The 20,283-nt window shown below is 41.6% G+C and overlaps 1 protein-coding gene across 12 annotated transcripts in view; it reads left to right on the top strand.

Moving 5' to 3' along the window:
- The first annotated feature begins 855 nt into the window (after nt 1-855).
- Nucleotides 856-20,283, top strand: part of ZNF182 (zinc finger protein 182) — a 31,434-nt gene continuing 12,006 nt past the window's right edge. For 2 of the 12 annotated variants that reach the window (XM_032843037.1, XM_032843036.1), the window contains exon 1: nt 1,742-2,390. In XM_032843037.1, the coding sequence (XP_032698928.1) occupies nt 2,376-2,390 (15 nt within the window). In that variant the 5' untranslated portion in view covers nt 1,742-2,375. Of the gene's footprint in view, nt 1,027-1,266; nt 1,454-1,741; nt 2,391-2,723; nt 2,902-8,057; nt 8,074-20,283 lie in introns of those variants that run through there. The other 10 variants (XM_032843034.1, XM_032843039.1, XM_032843033.1 and 7 more) reach the window with 10 other exon arrangements.

Raw genomic sequence — 20,283 nt, 5'->3', positions numbered from 1 at the left:
GGTGCACGACTCGCAATAAACAAGAATTCGAGATTGCTTCTGATGGGTTTTTAAAAAAAATCTAATCCCTCTCACGGCTCCCCATTCTGTCTAGAATGAAGCATGAGCTCTGTTCCTGGCAGAGGAGGCCCTACGGCATCTGCCCCCCCTCCCTCCCTCACACCTCCTACGCTCCCAACACACTGCCAGTTTCCATTCCTCCCAACACGCCAAATTGGTCCCACTTCCCGGCCAGGAGGCACTTTTCTTCGGCTGTTTGTGTGGCCGGCTCCTTTTGGTCAGCAAAACTGCCACCTCCGACGAAAGGATTTCGTTCCTGCCCATCCGGAGAAAAGAACCCGTCAGCTGCGGCTTAACACGTTGGCTTCACCGCGGGGTGTGTGTGTCCTAGGTCGCCGTTTATGTATCCTTCAGCTTGTTTGTATGCTGTCCTTCAAAACTCCCGGCTTTAGCCACTGGATGGAGCCAGTGTGACCTTTCCCAACCTCCCGGCCTTTGTGCACGCTGGGCGATTCTGCCACGCGTCCCGTCTTCCTGTTCAATTACACCTGTAAACCCGACGCTGCCCTTCGGGTTCAAGACACCAAATTCCCGCCTGCCAGGATTTTCCTCCGTTGGGCAGTTCCCCTCCCCATCATAAGGAAAATGGTTTTCGAAGCCTCGGGCATGACGGTCTCTGTAAAACCAAGTAGACACCTGCTCCACAACACAGCCCTCGAGGTGTAGAGCCCCGGTGGGCGCGGCCATCTCAAAGCAGGGACCGCACGGGCGCGGCCATCTTCCCTCCGCGCAGGCGCCGCGGCCCCGCCGCGTTCGCGAGGGGCCAGGGGGAGGGGGGCGGGAGGGGGCCGGGTGTTGACTATTGGCGGACGCGGGCTCAAAGCCCCCACTGAGCGTGCGCACAATCCAACCGCTGCAACACTGTAGGTTGCGGAGCCTGAGTTGGTCCTGAAGCGGAAGTGCTTCTTGGGGCCAGTTCTTGCACTGGTTTCCTCTGCAGTGAGCAGAAAATCTATTGTCGAGAGGGTGAGAGAGAGAGAAAGAAAGGAGTTGAGAGGGCGAGTGCTAGAGGTGATGGGCGGAGTGATGGGGAGTTCGGGGGGAACGAAAGAAGGGGGATTTTGGGGGGGGTCATTGATGGTGGGACTTGTGGGGTGAGTGATGGGAGACCGAATGACGATCTCTGGGCACGATGGTGGACAAAGTTATGGGACTAGTCAGGGTTGAGTGGGGCTTGTTAAACGTTGACTTTTACACATTTTCCAGCACAGTGACCTGCGCTAAGGGTTCATACGCACTCCTCAGGCCCCTCCTTAGGCGCCCCCCGCCTCTCCCCGTGCCCCTCTCCCATTGCCCGCGCCCCAGGGTAGGGGCCTGATGTGAATGCTTCAGCCGAAGTGAATCTGCACCCGAAGGCTTCCTTCTGGCTCCTGGGCAAGCCGGCCCCAGTGAGGTGAGGAGAAGGAAGAGGCACCTGAGAGGACTCATCTCCCGAGCTGAGAGCTTGGGACTTGGGAGGGGGGTGGGCGACGCCTGGTGCTGCGGGGTCTGGGGGTGGATCATCAGGCTTAAAACGTCAGGAGGCTGATAGTTTTCCAAAAATTCAGTTTTCTTGGCGTTTAACAAATACTAGCACATTTGAATTACAGATTAATTAAAAATAGTGGGAAAGAAAATCAAAAGGAATTCATTTTATCCCCCTATGCCTATATGTCCATTCTTAGACAGTTTTAGGGTTTTAGGGCTCTGGGTTTTTAAACATTTCACATATAGTTTGTGGTGGGTTCCTGCGGTTTTATAACCTACCTTTTTTTTCATTTAGAAGTTGACTGTGATTCAGCTTAATTTATTCTGTGACGTGTTAAAAACTTTCATTTAGGTATGTGTACAGAAAAGTACACAGATGCTAAAGCATACAACAGTCTTTTAAATAGCTATGTAGCATTTCACCCCTTGTATCTCCTTATTAATCTTCTTATTTTGAGTCATACAGGATTAACTTTGGCATTCATAAAGTCGACGCTGAGATGAAGGTACTTACAGAGGAATTGTGATGCATTAGAGTACATTATTTCATTAAGGAAAATGCCTAGAAATACTATTTCTGGGTCAGTACACAAGTGTATACAGACAAAACCCTTTTGTGTTAGATCCTCATGTTTGGAAAAGAATCAAGAATACACAGGTGGTTGTTAAAAACCACACGGTTGCCCACACTTCCACAGAGTGGCCTCATGCCCAGCTTATGGGAGGGAATTCTTGGGCCGATAATTCTAGGCAGATAGTCCTGATGGGTTCTCTCATACTCTGTATACTTCTCCGTTCTTCCAGCTCAGCCTTCGCACATCTCTGCCTTTTCCCAAGAAGAACAGGAAATGGCCAAACCCCAGGTAAGTATGTGGTCTGTTCCTTTTTTTTTTTTTACCATGGATGTGATGAGCTTGGGGGAATTCCTGACATAAAATAGGAAATTATTTGTAAATAAGCATTGGGATCAGGAAAAACGAGAGACAGCAGCAAGGCCAAGTTAGAGTGTAGACATGTGGAGGACTTAGGGTGTGACTGGTACTAACATTGACTTACAGATGTCTCTTTGAGCCTCTGGCTGCCAGAGGGATACTTAATTAGGAAGCTGGCTCACCTTGCTCATCAGGAGAGAGCACACCAAGTCCTCAGGGAAGTGGAGGTTTCCTGTAATTGCCTTCCATGGCATTTCTTTTCAGAGTCTTCCTGTGGATGGCGGAATTGTCTTTAAGCACAGCCTGGTGATAAATGCAGTCCTTGGTTTCCTGCCGATATTTCTTACAGCATTCCTCAGTGAGCTGGTGACATAACGTCAAGGTGTAATTTGGGAACGAAATGTCTTAGGGAACTGGCTTTTCTTGAAATCATTTTCCTGAAGTAAGTTTATCAGTCAGACTTTGGGTTCTCATTTGGCCAAGAGACAGAGTCTTGCAGATGTGCTTATAGCCACATCTTTTTTCTTTCAGTAAAAAAAAAAAAAATTAAATTAGTGCGCAGGAATATTGAATTTGTTGTCACTGCCCAGTACAATAAATATGAACCCATTTGACGTTGTTAATGTCAGTGCTGAGGCGAAGGTATTTCATGAATACAGATGGGTGTAACTAATCTATGGGATAGAGAATAGTTTCATCAGGCAAAAAAATGCCTTATGCTACTCCTTTATGGTTCTCTCCTTCCCCACTTGTAACCTCAGACAACCACAGATCTGTTCTGCATCACTACAGTTTTTATCTTTTCCAAGATGTCATATAAAAGGAATCATATGTATGTAACCTTATTAAAAAAATTAAATGTTCATTGGAGATAATCGATTGATGTGCAGTTATAAAAATACAGAGACATCCCATGTATCCTTTACCTGTTTCCCCCAATAGTACATCTTACAAAGCTATAGTAGAATGTCATGACCAGGATGTTGACTTTGCTGTGGTTAAGACAAGCCCCGGCACCGCAGGGACCTCTTATGTTGCCGTTTTATAGCCAAATCCATCCCTTTTCTCTAATCCTCCCTTTCTTAGCCTCCTAGGAATTACCACTCTCCATTTCTAAAATTTTGTTGTTTCAAGAATGAGATAAAAATCAAATCCTGGGGCGCCTGGGTGGTTCAGTGGGTTAAAGCCTCTGCCTTCAGCTCGGGTCATGATCCCAGGGTCCTGGGATCGAGCCCCATGTCGGGCTCTCCGCTCAGCAGGGAGCCTGCTTCCTCCTCTCTCTGTGCCTGCCTCTCTGCCTACTTGTGATCTCTCTCTGTCAAATAAATAAATAAAATCTTTAAAAAAAATCAAATCGTACAGTATGTGACCTTTTGATACTGAGGATGTTTTTACTCAGCATAATTCCCTAGAGATTCAGACAAGCTGTGTGTGTCAGGTCTTTTTATTGCTGGGTGGTATTCCATGATCATTGATGCACCACAGCTTGTCTGTCCCTTCTTCTGTTGAAAGACATTGGAATTATTTCCAGTTTTTGACAGTTACAAGTAACACTACTTTAAACCTTCATACACGGGTTTTTGTGTAAACATCGGTTTTCATTTCTGTAGAATAAATATTGGATTGCTGGGTCACATGATAAGTGTATGTTTAACTTTTTAAGACTCTGCCAGATTGTCTTCCAGAATGGTTGAATCATTTTTCATTTCCACCAGCAATGTATAAGAATTCCAGTTGCTACGTTTTTGTCGGCACTTGGTATTGTCACTATTTTTAATTTTAGTCATTCTGGCGGTATAATTGGTATCTCATCATGGCTTTAATTTGGGTTTCACTAATAGCCAATTATGTTCAAGGTCTTTAGATACGCTTATTTACTTTTTGTATATCCTCTTTGATGAAGTGTTCAATCCGCTCTTCTGCCCCATTTAAAATTAGATTGTTTTCTCACTACTGAGCTTTGAGAGTTCTTTATGTATTCTGTGTGCAAGTTCTTTGCTGGATACATAGTTTGTGTGGTTTGTCTTTTTATTCTCTAAACAGTGTATTCACAGAGAAAGAATTTTTAATTTTGAAAATGTCCTGTGTATGAATTATTTCCTTTATGGATGGTGATTTTGGTGTCATGGTTAAGAACTCTTTGCTGGATCCTTACGTCATGAAGATTTTTTTCGATTCTGTAAGTTTCATAGTTTTAGCTTTTACATTTAGACCTGTGATCTCTTTTGCATTAATTTTTATATAAGGGGTGAGAAGTAGGTGGAGGGTTATTATTTTGCATGTGTATTTCCATTTGTTCCAACCCCATTTGTCCAAAGGATCATTTTTCTCTTTTGAATTGCTTTTGCAGGTTCGTCATAAATCAGTCGGCCATATTTGTGGATCTATTTCTGGACTCTACTCTGTTCTGTTGATCTATGTATCTAATCCTCTGCCGGTCCCACACTTTTTCTTACACTTTTATTTAAATTCCAGTTAGTTAGCATACAGCTGTTTCCATAATTTGGCTATCATAGATAATGCAGCTATAAACACTGGGGTCTGTATGCCTTTGAATTAGTACTTTTGTATTCTTTGGGTAAGTACCTAGCAGTGTGATTGCTGGGTTGTAGGGTAGCTCTATTTTTAACTTTTTGAGGAACCCCCATACTGTTTCCAGTGTGGCTGCACCAGTTTGCATCCCTACCAACAGTACAAGAGGGTTCCCCTTTCTCCACATTTTCCACAACATCTGTTGTTTCTTATGTTGTTGATTTTACCCATTCAGACAGATGTGATGTGGTAACTCATTGTAGTTTGGATTTGCATTTCGCTGAGTGATGCTGAACATCTTCTCATGTGTCTGTTGGCCATCTGGATGTCTTCTTTGGAGAAATGTCTATTCATGTCTTCTGCCCATTTTTAACTTTTTTAAAAAGATTTATTTATTTTCATGCTTTACAGGTGTTTTATTTCCTAAAGCTGATGTCACTGCAAGCTGCTTTTCCATTTTAAGTAAAACACTCAAATTGTTGATAGGTTTTGCTGGTGGCACGGGGTTTGTGGTGACCCCTGCACATTGTTTAAAAATTGGTCATACTGCACTGGGACACTCAGGTCCATTTCAGGAATCTTTTCTTAAATTACTTACTTCAGTAGTCACTGGTATTCTGGGGAAAAACTTTGGGAAGTTTCTGTTTGTATTTTATTGTAGTTTATAATAAATCAAATTATTTTTTATTAGTTTCTGAGGTAGAATTTAGTGATTCATGGGTTGAATACAATACCCAGTGCTCATTCCATCAAGTGCCCTCCTTCATACCCATCACCTGGTTGCCCCGTCCCCTACCCACTTCCCCTCCAGCAACCCTCAAGTTTGTTTCCTAGAGTTTATTGCCTCTTAATGGTTTGCCTCCCTCTCAATTTTCATCTCGTTTTTTTCCCCTTCCCTTCCCCTATGTTCATCTGTTTTGTTTTTTAAATTCCAAATATGAGTGAAGTCATATGGTATCTGTCTTTCTCTGACTTATTTTGCTTAGAATAATATGCTCCATCCACGTCTTTGCAAATGGCAAGATTTTATTCTTTTTGATGGCTGAGTAATATTCCACTATACTATCTATCCATCTATCTATATATATATATATCTGTTCATGTCTTCTGCCCATTTTTTTTTATTTGAGAGAGAGAGAGCATGCACAGTGGGGAGGAGGAGAGGGAGAGAATCTCACTCAGTCTCTGTGCTGAGCTTGGAGTCCAATGTGAGGCTTGATCTCACGACCCTGGAATCACAACCTCAGCCAAAACCAAGAGTCAGACTATTGACAAACTGTGCCATTCAGGCATCCGTTCTGTCCATTTTTTAATTGCATTATCTGTTTTTGGGGTGTTGAGTTTTATACGTTCCTTAGATGTTTTGGATACTAACCCTTTTTGAGATATGTCATTTGCAAATATCTTCTCTTGTTCTGTCGGTTGCTTTTTTAGTTTTGTTGGTAGAAGACTTTTGTTTTGATTTAGTCCCAATAGTTTACTTTTGCTTTTGTCTTCCTTGCCTCAGGAGACAGATCTAGAAAGAAGATGCTTCTACGCATGGCAAGAAGTTACTGCTGGTGTTCTCTTCCACAGTTTTTATGGTTTCATATCTCACATTTAGTTCTTTCATCCATTTTTAATTTATTTTTCTGTGTGGTGTAAGTAAGTGATCCAGTTTCTTTTTTTTTTAAGATTTTATTTATTTATTTGACAGACAGAGATCACAAGTAGGCAGAGAGGCAGACAGAGAGAGAGAGGGAAGCAGACTCCCTGCTGAGCAGAGAGCCCGATGCGGGACTCAATCCCAGGACCCTGAGATCACGACCTGAGCCGAAGGCAGCCGCTTAACCCACTGAGCCACCCAGGCGCCCCTCTCTCTTTTTTTTTTTTTTGAAAGTTGCTGTTCAGTTTTCCCAACACCATTTGTTGAAGAGACATTCTTTTCCCACTGGGTATTCTTCTTGCTTTGTCCAGAATTAATTGACTGATACTTGTGGATACATTTTGGGGGTTTCTTGTCTGTTCTGTTGACCTATGTGTCTATTTTTGTGCCAGTATCATGCTGTTTTGATTAGTACAGCTTTGTAATATAACTGGCAGTCTGGAATTGTGATGCCTCCAGCTTTGCTTTCCTTTTTCAGGGTTGCTTTGGCTATTTGGGGTCTTTTATGGCTCCACAGACATTTACGGATTGTTTGTTCTAGCTCTGTGAAACATGCTGGTGGTATTTTGATAGGGATTGCTTTAAATATCCAGATTGAGCTTCGAATAGTATAGACATTTTATTTATTTATTTATTTATTTATTTTTTAAAAGATTTTATTTATTTATTTGACAGAGAGAGATCACAAGTAGACAGAGAGGCAGGCAGAGAGAGAGAGAGAGAGAGAGAGAGAGGGAAGCAGGCCCCCTGCTGAGCAGAGAGCCCGATGTGGGACTCGATCCCAAGACCCTGAGATCATGACCTGAGCCGAAGGCAGCGGCTTAACCCACTGAGCCACCCAGGCGCCCCAGTATAGACATTTTAACGATATTTGCTTTTCCAATCCATGAGCACAGAATGTCTTTGCATTTCTTTTTTTAAAGATTTTATTTAAATTATTTTGAGAGACAGTGAGAGGTGGGGAGAGAATAGGGGGGAGAGGGAGAGGGAGAGAGAGAATCTCAAGCAGACTCCATGCTGAGCGTGAAGGCGGATGGGGGGCTTGATCTTAGCACCATCAATATCATGACCTGAGCTGAAACCAAGAGTCCAATGCCTAGCTGACTGAGCCACCCAGGTACCCATCTTTCCATTTCTTTGTGTCATCCTCAATTTCTTTTATCAGTGTTTTAGTTTTCAGGGTACAGGTCTTTTATCTCCTTAGCTAGGTTTGTTCTTAGGTATTTTACTGATTTGGGTGCCATTGTAAATGGGATTGGTTTCCTTTTTTAAAAAAAATTATTTGAGAGAGAGAGAGAGAATGCAGGAGAGCAGAAGCAGTGGAGACGGAGAAGCAGGCTGCCCATGGAGCAGCGAGCCCGATGCAGGGCTCAATCCCAGCACCCTGGCATCATGAGCTGAGCCGAAGGCAGATGCTTAACTGACTGAGCCACCCAGGTGCCCCTGGGATTGATTCATTAATTTTTTTTTCTGCTGCTTCATTATCGGTAAATAGAAATGCAGCAGATTTCTGTACATTGCTTTTGTATCCTGTGACTTTACTGAATTTGTGTATCAGTTCTAGCAGTTTTTTGGTGGAGTCTTTTGGGTTTTCTATGTACAGTACCATGTCATCTGCAAGTAGTGAGATTGTTAGTTTTTCCTTGCCTATTTGGATACTTTTTATATCCTTTTGTTCTCTGATTGCAATGACTAGGACTTCCAGTACTCAGGTAAATAAAAGTGGTGAGACTGGATATCCCTGTCTTGTCCTGACTGTAGAAGAGGAGCTCTCAGTTTTTCCTCATTGAGTATGATGCTAGCTGTGGGTTTTTCATATATGGCCTTTATTATGTTGAAGTATGTTTCCTCTAAATCTACCTTGTTGAGAGTTTTTATCATGAATGGATGTTGTACTTTGTCAGATGCTTTTTCTGCATCTATTTCAATGATCATATGGTTCTTATCCTTTCTTTTATTAATGTGATATATCACATTAATTTGTGAATTTCGAACCACCCTTGCACCCCAGGAATAAATCCTACTTGATCGTGGTGAATGATTTTGTTAATGTATTGTTGGATTTGGTTTGCTGATATTTTATTGAGAATTTTTGCATCCATGTTCATCAGGGATATTGGCCTGTGGTTCTTTTTTTAGTAGTTTTTTTTTTTATCTGGTTTTGTTATCAAGGTAATGCTGCCTTCATAGAATGAATGTGGAGGTTTTCCTTCCTTTTCTATTTTTTGCAATAGTTTGAGAAGAATAGGTATTAACTCTTTAAATATTTGGTAGAATTTGCCTGTGAAGCCATCTTGCCCTGGACTTCTTAGTATATGTGCTGCTGAAGTGAGCACTCTGGACTTTTGTTCATTGGAAGTTTTTGGATTACTGGTACAATTTCCTTGCTGGTTATGGGTCTGTTCAGGTTTTCTATTTCTTTGTGTTTCAGTTTTGGTAGCTTTTATATGTTTGTAGGAATTTATCCATTTCTTCTAGGTTGTCCCAATTTGTTGGCATATAGTTTTTCATAATATTCTCTTATAATTATATTTCTGTGGTGTTGGTTGTGATCTCTCCTCTTTGATTTGTGATTTTATCTATTTGGGTCCTTTCTCTTTTATTTTTGATAAGTCTGGCTAGAGGTTTATCAATTTTATTAATTTTTTAAAAGATTTTATTTAAGAGAGAGAGCAAGCAAGCATGAGCAGGGGGAGGGGCAGTCGGAAAGGGAGAAGCAGAAGGCAGACGCTTATCCCACTGAGCCCCCGCCAGGCGCCCATCCCTAAATTTTATTAATTTTTTCAAAAAACCAGCTCATGGTTTCATTGATTTGTTCTGTTGTTTTTTAAAATTTCAGTATCATTTATTTCTTCTCTAATCTTTATTATTTCCTTCTTTCTGCTGGCTTTGGGCTTCATTTGTTGTTGTTTTTTTTTTTAAAGATTTTTATTTATTTATTTGAGAGAGAGACAGTGAGAGAGAGCATGAGTGAGGAGAAGGTCAGAGGGAGAAGCAGACTCCCCATGGAGTTGGGAGCCCGATGCGGGACTCGATCCCGGGACTCCGGGATCATGACCTGAGCTGAAGGCAGTCGTCCAACCAACTGAGCCACCCAGGCGTCCCTCATTTGTTGTTTTTTTACCTAGTTCCTTTAGTTGTAATGTTAGGTTGTTAGTTGAGATTTTTTTCTTGCTTCTTGGGGTAGGCCTGTATTGGTATATACTTCCTTCTTAGGTCTGCTTTTGCTGTGTTCCAAAGGTTTTGGACCATCGTGTTTTAATTTTCACTTGTTTCTGTGTATTTTTTAATTTCTTCTTTGATTTCCTGGTTGACCCATTCACTGTTTGGTAGCATATTGTTTAACCTCCACGTGTTTGCGGGATTTTTTCTTGTAGTTGACTTCAAGTTTCATAACGCTGTGGTCAGAGAAGGTGCATGGTGTGACTTTAGTCTTTTTGTATTTGTTAAGACCTGTTTTTGTGACCTAATCTGTGATTTATTCTGGAGAATGTCCTGTGTGTACTTGAAAAGAATGTATTTTGCTGTTTTAGGATAGAATGTTCTGAATGTATCTAAGTCCATCTGGTCCACTGTGTCATTCAAAGCTGTTGTTTCCTTGTTTATTTTCTGTCCCTTGATGTAAGTGGTGGGGTGTTACTATCCTCTACCATTTTGTATTGTTATCAGTTAGTTTTTTAATGTTTGTTATTAATTGTTTTATATATTTGGGTGCTCCCAGGTTGGGTGCATAAATACTTTCAATTTTTATATCTTCTTGTTTGATTGTCCCTTTTATTATGATACAGTGCACTTCTTTGTCTCCTGTTGCAGTCTGTTTGAAAGTCTGGTTTGTCCAATATATGTAGTTACTCTGGCTTTCTTTTGACATCCATTTGCATGATAAATTTTTCTCTATCCCTTCACTTTCAATCTGTGGATGTCTGGAAGTGTAAAATGATTCTTGGGTGGAGTGCCTGGTTAGCTCAGACAGTGGCCATGTGACTTTTGATGTCAGGGTTGTGAGTTTGAGCCCCACGCTGGATGTAGAGATTACTTAAAAAAATAAAAAGTAAAATAAAATGAATCTCTTATAGGTGACATATTGAAGGGTCTTGTTTTTTTTTAATCCATTCTGACACCCTGTGTCTTTGGATTGGCGCATTTAGTCCATTTACAGTCAGAGCAATTATTGATAGATATGCATTTATTGCCATTTTATTTCTTGTTTTGTTATTTCTGGAGATTTTCTCTGTGCCTTTCTTGCCTTTGTCACTTTTGGTCTTTCTTTTCCAGAGTCCCCTTTAATACTTATTGCAGGGCTGGTTTGGTGGTCATGGACTCCCTGAGATTTTGTTTGTCTGGGACACTTGTTATCTCTCATTCTATTCCGAATGCTAGCCTTGCTTCGTAGAGTACTCTTGGCTGCAGAGTTTTCCAGTCAGCACTTGGAATAGATCATGCCACTCCCTGCTGACTTGCCAAGTTTCTTTTGATAAATCTGCAGCTAGCCTTATGGACCTTAACCTTGTACGTTAAGGATTAATTTTTTTAAAGATTTTATTTTATTAATTTGACCGAGAGAGACAGTAGGAGAGGGAACACAAGCAGGGGGAGTGGGAGAGGGAGAAGCAGGCTTCCTGCAGAGCAGGGAGCCTGACACGGGGCTCAATCCCAGGACCCTGGGATCAGGACCTGAGCCAAAGGCAGACATTTAATGACTGAGCCACCGAAGTGCTCCAAGGACTAATTTTTTTAAGATTTTATTTTTTAAGTCATCTCTATACCCAGCGTGGGGCTCAAACCCACAATCCCAAGATAAGGAGTCACGTGCTCTACTGAATGAGCCAGTTGGGTGCCATTAAGGACTTCTTTTATTTTACTGCTTTTTAGATTTTTTCTTTATCAGTATATTTCATAGACTTAATTACAGTATGTCTTTGTGTTGGCCTGCTTTTGTTGATTTTGATGGGAGTTCTCTGTGCTTTGTGGATCTAGATGTCCGTTTCCATCCCCAGATTAGGGAAGTTTTTAGCTATTATTTCTTCAAATAAATTTTCTGCCCCCCCCTTTTCTCTCCTTCTTCTGGGACTCCTATAATACAAATGTAATGTTTGATGGAGTCATTGAATTTCCTAAGTTTATCCTCTTGTTGCATAATTTCTCTCTCTCTTTTCTTCATCTTCATTACGTACTTTCTATTATTTTGTGTTTTAGGTCACTAATTCATTCCTTTGCTTCTTCTATCCTGCTGTTTGTTATATCAGGCGTGTTTCTAATCTTGTTTATTGTCCTTTTCATCTTTGGTCAATTCTTTTTTTTTTTAAGTTGACGCCCCAATGTGGGGCTTGAATTAATGACTCTGAGATCAAGACATGAGCTGAGAGTTAAACCAAAGGCAGACGCTTAAACTTCAGAGCCACCCAGGCACCCCTGATTGATTCTATTTTAAATTTTTTTTCTCTTTGGCAAGTGTCTCACTGATGTCTTCTGTTCTTTTATCAAGCCTAGTGTGTATCCTTATGATGATTGCTTTAAATTCTCCATGAGGCATGTTACTTACACCTGTTTTGGTTAGATCTCTGGCTGTGGCCTTGTTCTTTCATTTAAGATAGTTTCCTCTGTCTTCACGTTTTATCTAAGTCTCTGCCTTTTTTTGTGTGTTAGAGAAGCCGTTTATGTCTCCTGCTTCTGAAAGTAATGAAGGGGCCATGTGATGCCCAGGGCCTGGCACTTCACAGAGCATCTCCTGTGTGTGCTGTGTGTGCTCAGCTGTTGTGTGCTGGCCGCTCTTAAAAAATAAAATCATCTGCAGAGGCTCATCTTGCCTGATGTGGGCAGTGCTTGGTCCCTGGCCTGAATGTGGTGAGTTTGAACTAGATGTGCTGTGGTCTGCTTGTTAAATGAGACCTGTCACTGACCTCACTGGAACTGAGGCCCTGCAGAGAGGACTCCCTGGTCAGGCGATGTGGTGTGGACAGGGATTTCTGCTGGTCTCTGGGGGAGGGGCCTGCCATGCTGGGACTGAGCAGGGCTGTTCCACCTGTGTGCAGGGGCGTGAAGCTTTGTGTAAACAAGTTAGGTAGCCAGTGTCAGTGTATGCTGCTTGCCACAGATGGCTCCGTGTATGCTGAGGGCTGGGGAATTGAAACGACTCTGGCCAACTTCTTTGTTCCTGGGCAGGTGTCTCCATGAGGGCTGTCTCTCAGGCATACACTCCAAGAAGAGTGAATAATCTCCCTACTGTGTTCCCCGGGCCCTGAGCTTGTTTTTATATATGTGTATGAAAGTGGTCCGGTTTCATCCTTTGGCATGCAGCTGCCCACTTTTCCTAGCACCCATTTATTTAAGACACTGTCTTTTCTCCATTGTTATATTGTTGCCTCCTTTGTTCTAGATAAATTGACCATATAAGCATGGGTTTATTTCTGGGTTCTCTATTTTGTTCCATTGATCTATGTGTTTGTTTTTGTCCAAGTACCGTACTGTTTTGATTACTGTAGCTTTGTAGTATAGTTGAAAATCAAGGAGCATGATATCTAGCTTTGTTCTTTCTCAAGATTGCTTTGTCTGTGGGAGATGTTTTGTGGTTCCATATAAACTTTGGTATTATTTGTTATAGTTCTGTGAAAAATTCCTGTGGTATTTTGATAGGGATTGTGTTAAATCTGTAGATTGCTTTAGCCACAGCATTTACACAATATTATTTCTTTCAGTCTGTGAGCAGGGTATCTTTCCATTTGTGTCATCTTTCGTTTCTTTCATCAGTGGTTCATGGTTTTCAGAATAAATGTCTTTCATGTCCTTGGTTAAATTTATTCCCAGGTATTTTAGGTTTTTTTTATGTAAATCTGATTTTTTTTTAAATCTCTTTCTGATAGTTTTGGTGTTAGTGTATAGATACACAACAGATTTCTGTGTATTAATTTTGTGTCCTGCAACTTTACTGAATTTATTCCAATAATTTTTTGGTGGAGTCTTTAAGGTTTTTTTTTCAATATAATACTATGTCATCTGCAAATAGTGACAGTTTTCCTTCTTCCCATTTAGATGCCTTTTCTTTCTTTTTTTTTCTGCATAGTTACTGTGGCTAGGACTTCAAGTACTATGTTGAATAAAAGTGATGAGTGGATTTCCTTATGTTGTTTCTGATCTTAGAGGAAAGGCTTTCTTTCACCTTTTCACTGTTGAGTATGATACTAGGTGTGAGTTTGTCATATATGGCCTTTATTGTGTTGACATACCTTCTCTGTATACCCACTTTGTTGAGAGTTTTTATCATAAATGAATGTTAAGTTTTGTCAGTGCTTTTGGTGTATCTCATTGATTGATTTGTGGATGTTAAACCGTTAATTCCAAGTGGAATTAATTACTTGGTCGTGGGGTGTGATCCTTTTAATGTTTTATTGAATTTGGTTTGCTAATATTTATTTATTTATTTATTTATTTATTTATTTTAAAGATTTATTTATTTATTTATTTGACAGACAGAGATCACAAGTAGGCAGAGAGGCAGGCAGAGAGGCAGGCAGAGAGAGAGGAGGAAGCAGGCTCCCCGCTGAGCGGAGAGCCCGATGCGGGGCTTGATCCCAGGATCCTGGGATCATGACCTGAGCTGAAGGCAGAGGCTTTAACCCACTGAGCCACCCAGGCGCCCCATGGTTTGCTAATATTTAGTTGAGGACTTTTGCATCTAGGTTTATCAGGGATATTGGCCTGTAATTTTCTTTGTAGTGTCTTTGGTTTTGGGATCAGGGTAATGCTGGCTTTGTATAATGAGTTTGGAAGTGTTCCTTCTTCTTTAAGAATTGGCATAATTTGGGGCACCTGGGTGGCTCAGTGGGTTAAGCCTCTGCCTTCAGCCCAGGTCATGATCCCAGAGTCCTGGGATCGAGCCCCACATCGGGCTCTCTGCTCAGCAGGGAGCCTGCTTCCTCCTCTCTCTCTGTCTGCTGCTCTGCCTGCTTGTGATCTGTCTCTCTCTGCCAAATAAATAAACCTTTAAAAAAAAAAGAATTGGCATAATTTGAGAAAGCCAACTTGACCTGGACTTTTGTTCTTTGGGAGTTTTTTGTTTACTGATTCAGTTTCATTTTTAGTAATTGGTCTTCAGATTTTGTGGTTCTTCATGATTCAGTCTTGGAAGATTGTATGTTTCTAGGAGTTTATCCATTTTTTTCTAGGTTGTCTAATTTGTTGATGTGTAGTTGTTGATAGTATTCTCTTACAATCTTTGTATTTCTATTTTTTAGGATTTTATTTATTTATTTGACAGACAAAGATCACAAGTAGGCAGAGAGGCAGGCAGAGAGAGGGGGGAAAGCAGGCTCCCTGCCGAACAGGGAGCCTGATGCGGGGCTCGATCCCGGGACCCTGGGATCATGACCTAAGCTGAAGGCAGAGGCTTTAACCGCTGAGCCACCCAGGTGCCCCCAATCCTTTGTATTTCTATGGTATAGGTAGTAATTTCTCATGTTTCTGATTTTATTTATTTGGGCTCTTTTTTTTTTTTCTAGAGTCTGGCTAAAAGTTTGTTGATTTTATCTTTTCAAAGAACCAGCTCTTATTCATTGATGTTTTCTATTGTGCTTTTAGTCTCTATTTCATTTATTTCCATTCTGATCTTTATTCTTTCCCTTTTTCTACTAACTTTGGGCTTTGTTCTTCTTTCTTTATTTCCTTGAGTGTTAAAAGACAGATTGTTTATTTGATGTTTTTCTTGTTTCCTGAGGTAAGCCTTTATTGTTATGAACTTCTCTCTCAGAATTGCTTTTGCTGTGTCCCAAAGATTTTGGAACATTGTGTTCCATTTCTTTTGTGTCATGTTATCTCTCTTTTTAAGATTTTTATTTACTTGTTTTAGAGAGAGAGAGAGAGAGAGAGTGCGTGTGAGCGCACAAGCAAGTGGGGGGAGGGTCAGGGAGAGAGGGAGAGAATCCCAAGCAGATTCCCCACTGAGCTCAGAGCCTGACTTGAGGGCTAGTCACGAGACCCTGAAATCATGACCTGAGCTGAAACCAAGAGTTGGACACTTAACTGAATGAGCCACCCAGGCACTCCCATGTTACCTTTTGATTTCTTTTCAGTTTCTTGATTGGTTGTTTAATAGCATATTGTCAGACTGGTTTTGTGATCTAACATGTGGTCATCCTGGAGAATGTTCCCTATGCATTCAAGAATGTGTATTCTCCTGTTTTTGGATGGGGTGTTCTGTATATATCTATTAGATTCATCTAGTCTAATGTATTGTGTAAGGCCAGTGTTTTCTCACTGATTTTCTGTATGGATAATCTATCCATTGATGTAAGTGAGATGTTGTAGTCCTTCACTATTACCGTATTGCTGTCTATTTCTGTTTATTTTTGTTAATATTTGTTACATGTATTTAGATACTCCTATGTTCAGTGCATAGACATTTACAAATTCCATATCCTCTTGTTGGATCGACCCCTTTATCATTGTGTCTTTTGTTATGGTCTTTGTTTTAAAGTCTAATTTGTCTGATACAAGTATTGCTACCCCAGGTCTCTTTTCATTTCCATTAAATGAAATATCCTTTTCATCCCCTTACTTTCAGTCTGTGCATGTCTTTAGGTTTGCAGTGAGTCTTTTGTAGGCAGTATATAAAAGGGTTTTTTTCCCCATTCACCTACCCTATGTCTTTTGATTGGAACATTTAGTCCGTTTACATTTAATTATTGGTAGGTATGTACTTACTGCCATTTTGTTAATTGTTTTCTGGCTGTTTTGTAGTTCCTCTTTGTTTCTTCTTCTCTTTCTTCATTTGTGGTTTATTTTCTTCAGTGTTATGTTTAGATTCCTTTCTATGTATTTACTGAAATTTTTTTCTTCATGGGTACTGTTAGGTTCACATATAACATGTATGTAACAGTCATTTTTAAGTAGACAGTAGTTTAATTTTGAACACATTCAAAAGCAAAGCTTTATATTTTTACTCTTTCCCCCAAATTTTAGATTTTTTTTAAAGATTTTATTTATTTATTTGACAGACAGAGATCACAAGTAGGCAGAGAGGCAGGCAGAGAGAGAGGTGGAGGCAGGCTCTCTGCGGAGCAGAGAGCCCGATGCCGGGCTCGATCCCAGGACCCTGGGATCATGACCTGAGCTGAAGGCAGAGGCTTAACCCACTGAGCCACCCAGGCGCCCCGCAAATTTTAGATTTTTGATGATACATTTTGTATCTTTTTATTTCATGTATCCCTTAATTATTTTTTTAATTTTATTTTTAAGTAATCTCTACACACACCGTGGGGCTTGGATTCACAACCCCAAGATGAAGAATCAAATACTCTACTGACTGAGCCAGCCAGGTGCCCCTAATTATTTTACTGTCAGTTAATTTTACTATTTCTGTCTTTTACCCTTCATACTTGCTTTATAAGTGGTTGACCCACTGTCTTTGATTTTTACTTACCTTTTCAAGTGAGAGTTTTACTTTTGTATGTTTATTTTATTATTATTATTTTTAAAGATTTATTTATTGGTGGGGGGAGAGAAAGAGAGAGGAGGGGCAGAGAGAGAGAGCCATCACATAGACTCCCTGCTCAGAGTAGAGCCAGACATGGGGCTTTATCCCAGGACCCCAAGATCACGACCTGAGCTGAAATCAAGAGTTGGATGCCTAACCAACTGAGCCACCCAGGCGCCCCCCCACCTTTAAATATTAATTAGTGCCTTTTCTTCATAGCTTAGAGAAGTCCCTATAACATTTCTTGCAAGGCCAGTTTAGTGGTGATGAGCTCTGTTTTTAAGATTTTGCTTATCTGAAAAACTCTTAATTTGTCCTTCAATTCTGAATGATAACCTTGCTGGGTAGAGAATTCCTGGCTGGCAGTTTTTCCCTTTCCACACTTTGAATATGTCATCCCACTCCCTTCTGGTCTAAATGTTTCTGCTGAAAAATCTGACAGACTTCTGGGGTTTCCTTTGTAATACTTGGTTTTTCTCTTTTTGCTTTTTACATCTTCTCTGTATTCTTATCTTTAACCACTTTTTAAAAAGAGTTTATTTATTTGACAGACAGAGATCACAAGTAGGCAGAGAGGCAGGCAGAGAGAAAGGAGGAAGCAGGCTCCCCGCCGAGCAGAGAGCCCGATGCAGGGCTCCATCCCAGGACCCTGAGATCATGACCTGAGCCGAAGGCAGAGGCTTAACCCACTGAGCCAGCTAGGCGCCCCAACTTTAACCATTGTAATTATAATGTGTCTTGGAGTGTTTTCCCTTTGGGTTCATCTGATTTTGAACTCTGATTTTGAATTTCTGAAACAGATGTCTGTATCCTTCCCCAGGTTAGGGAGGTTTTCAGCTATTTCATCAAATAATTTTCTGATCCTTTCTCTCCTATCTTCTGGAACTCCTATAATGCTATTATTCTGTTTAATGTTGTGCCAGTGGTCTCTTAAGGTATCCTTACTCTTTTAGTTCTTTTTTTTCTCTTTGATGCTCTATCTGTATGTTTTCCATTGCTTCTCTGATTTGTGCTTCTATATAATCTCTTTTGCTTTTGAACCCTTCTGGTGCGTTTTTCCAGTTTAGTTATAACTTCTGTTTGTTACTTAACATATTTTTCTTTTTTTTCCCCAAAAGACATTTATTAGAGAGAGAGAGTGTGTGTGCATGAGTTGGGGGAAGAGGCCAAGGGAGAGAGAGAAGCAGACTCCCTGCCCAGCTGGGACCCCGACACAGGGCTCAGTCCCAGGACCCTGAGATCATGACCTGAGCTGAACACAGATGCTTAACCTACTGTTCCACCTAGGTACCCACATATTTTTTTCTTTTTGTTGAAGTTCTTTTTAAAAAAAAAAAAGATTTTATTTATTTGTGACAGAGAACACGAGCAGAGGGAGAAGGCAGAGGGAGAGAGAGAATCAGACTCCCCACTTAACAGGGAGCCTGACGCTCCATCCAGGGACCCTGAGATCATGACCTGAGCTGAAGGCAGATGCTTAACTGACTGAACCACCCAGGCGTCCCTCTTTGTTGAAGTTCTTATTGTGTTTGTCCTTTCTTCTCCTGAGATCAGTGAGCATCTTTATGACCATTACTTTGGATTCTGTATCAGGGAGTCTCCCTATCTCTATTTCATTAAGGTCTTTTTCTGAGGGTTTGCCGCCGCCTTTGGTTTGGAGAATATTCCTCTGTCTCCTTATTTTGCTTGTCTCTCTGTGTTTGTCTATATGTATTAGGTAAAACAGCTACCTCCCTCGGTCTTGAAGGCGCAGTCTTGTGTAGGAAATGTTCCGTGTGGCCCAAAAGTCTCCCTTGGCCACCAGAGCCTGGCACTCTGTGGGTGTCCCTGGTGTGGGCTGCACGTGCATGCCGGCGGTGACGGGGCCACAGGTGCGTGGGGAGGGCAGGGCTCGGGGCCCTTGCCCAGCTCTGTTGTGGTTGGGCTGCTGCATGGGGAGAGTGGGATGCAAGCTGCTTTCCCTTTCCTTGTGGCCTGGTCTCTGCATGGGGAGGGCAGGCCTTAGGGCATTCACCCTGTCCACGTGCAGCTTAGCCACTGTGTGGGAAGGTGAGGCTCAGGGCACTGACCGGGCCTGCTGGCATCTTGGCCACTGAGCAGGGACAATGGGGCTTGGCATGCTCACCTGTCCTCCCCATGGCTTGGTCTCTGTGAGGGTCGCATGGTGCTTGGGTTGCTCACCCAGCTCTGTTGTGGCTCAGATGTCTTGCAGGGTGTGTGGGGGGCTAACCCAGCCCCGTTACAATGTAGGATGGGCAGAACATGCCCTCTGGTGCTGGTAGGTGCCCAAAATGGTGCCTGTCGGCTTCATCACCAGCAAATTAGGATGAGGTTGCCAAAATGTTGTTGGTCAGCACGTCCTTTCCCAGACAAAATCCTTGTAAGTTCTGTCTCTGTGGCAGCTGCTTGGGAAAATTAGTCAGTGTGTCTCTCTTCTTTATGGTCTAGGCGCTTTTCAGTCTGTTGCTTCTGTGCTGGATATCAGGGTGGGTGGGTTTTGCACGAGAGCCCTGGAAGAATCTCTTCAAGGGATCTCTCTGTTCCCGACATTCTCTGATTCTCCTGGCCTTAATCCCCATTGACTTTCAAAACCAAACATTTGGGGGGCTTTCTGGTGTGGGCCCCAGGGTCAGGGGTGCTGATGTGGGCCACAGTCCCTTTACTCTTTGAATACCATATTTTTATGATCTCTTCTGATTGTGGGGTCGCCACTCCTGGTGTAGGGTCCCACGTGAGGTTCTGTCACTGCCATTCCTGGCCTTCTCCTTGTGTCTCTTTGTCTTTTGTTGTGGAGGTGCTGTTGTTCATCTAGTTCTCAGGTCCTTTTTAGAGGAAAATTACTCTATATAGAGCTGTAAGTTTGTTGTGTCCGTGGAAGGAGGTGATTTCATGGTCTTCCCACAGGGCTGTCTGGAACTCCCATTGTGGTTTTAATTTGCACTTTCTTCAGGACTAATGATGTGTTGAATATCTTTCTGTGTGCTTATTTGTGATCTGTATGTTTTCTTTGGTTTAATATCTTTCTTCCTTTTTTTTTTTAGTTATGAGAGCTCTTTATATATTCTCAATACAGTTTTTTGTGTTTTTTTTTTTTTTTTGCCAGAATGTGATTTGTAAATATTTTCTTTCATTCTGTGGCTTTTTCTTCTTTTAACAGTGTCTCTTGAATTTCACTCTCC

Source organism: Lontra canadensis, unplaced genomic scaffold (assembly GCF_010015895.1).
Source record: "Lontra canadensis isolate GAN:19392208 unplaced genomic scaffold, GSC_riverotter_1.0 scaffold134, whole genome shotgun sequence".
In the NCBI taxonomy this organism is placed as follows: Eukaryota; Metazoa; Chordata; class Mammalia; order Carnivora; family Mustelidae; genus Lontra; species Lontra canadensis.
Note: the sequence above shows the minus strand (reverse complement) of the source record. Positions and strands in the feature narration are given on the sequence as shown.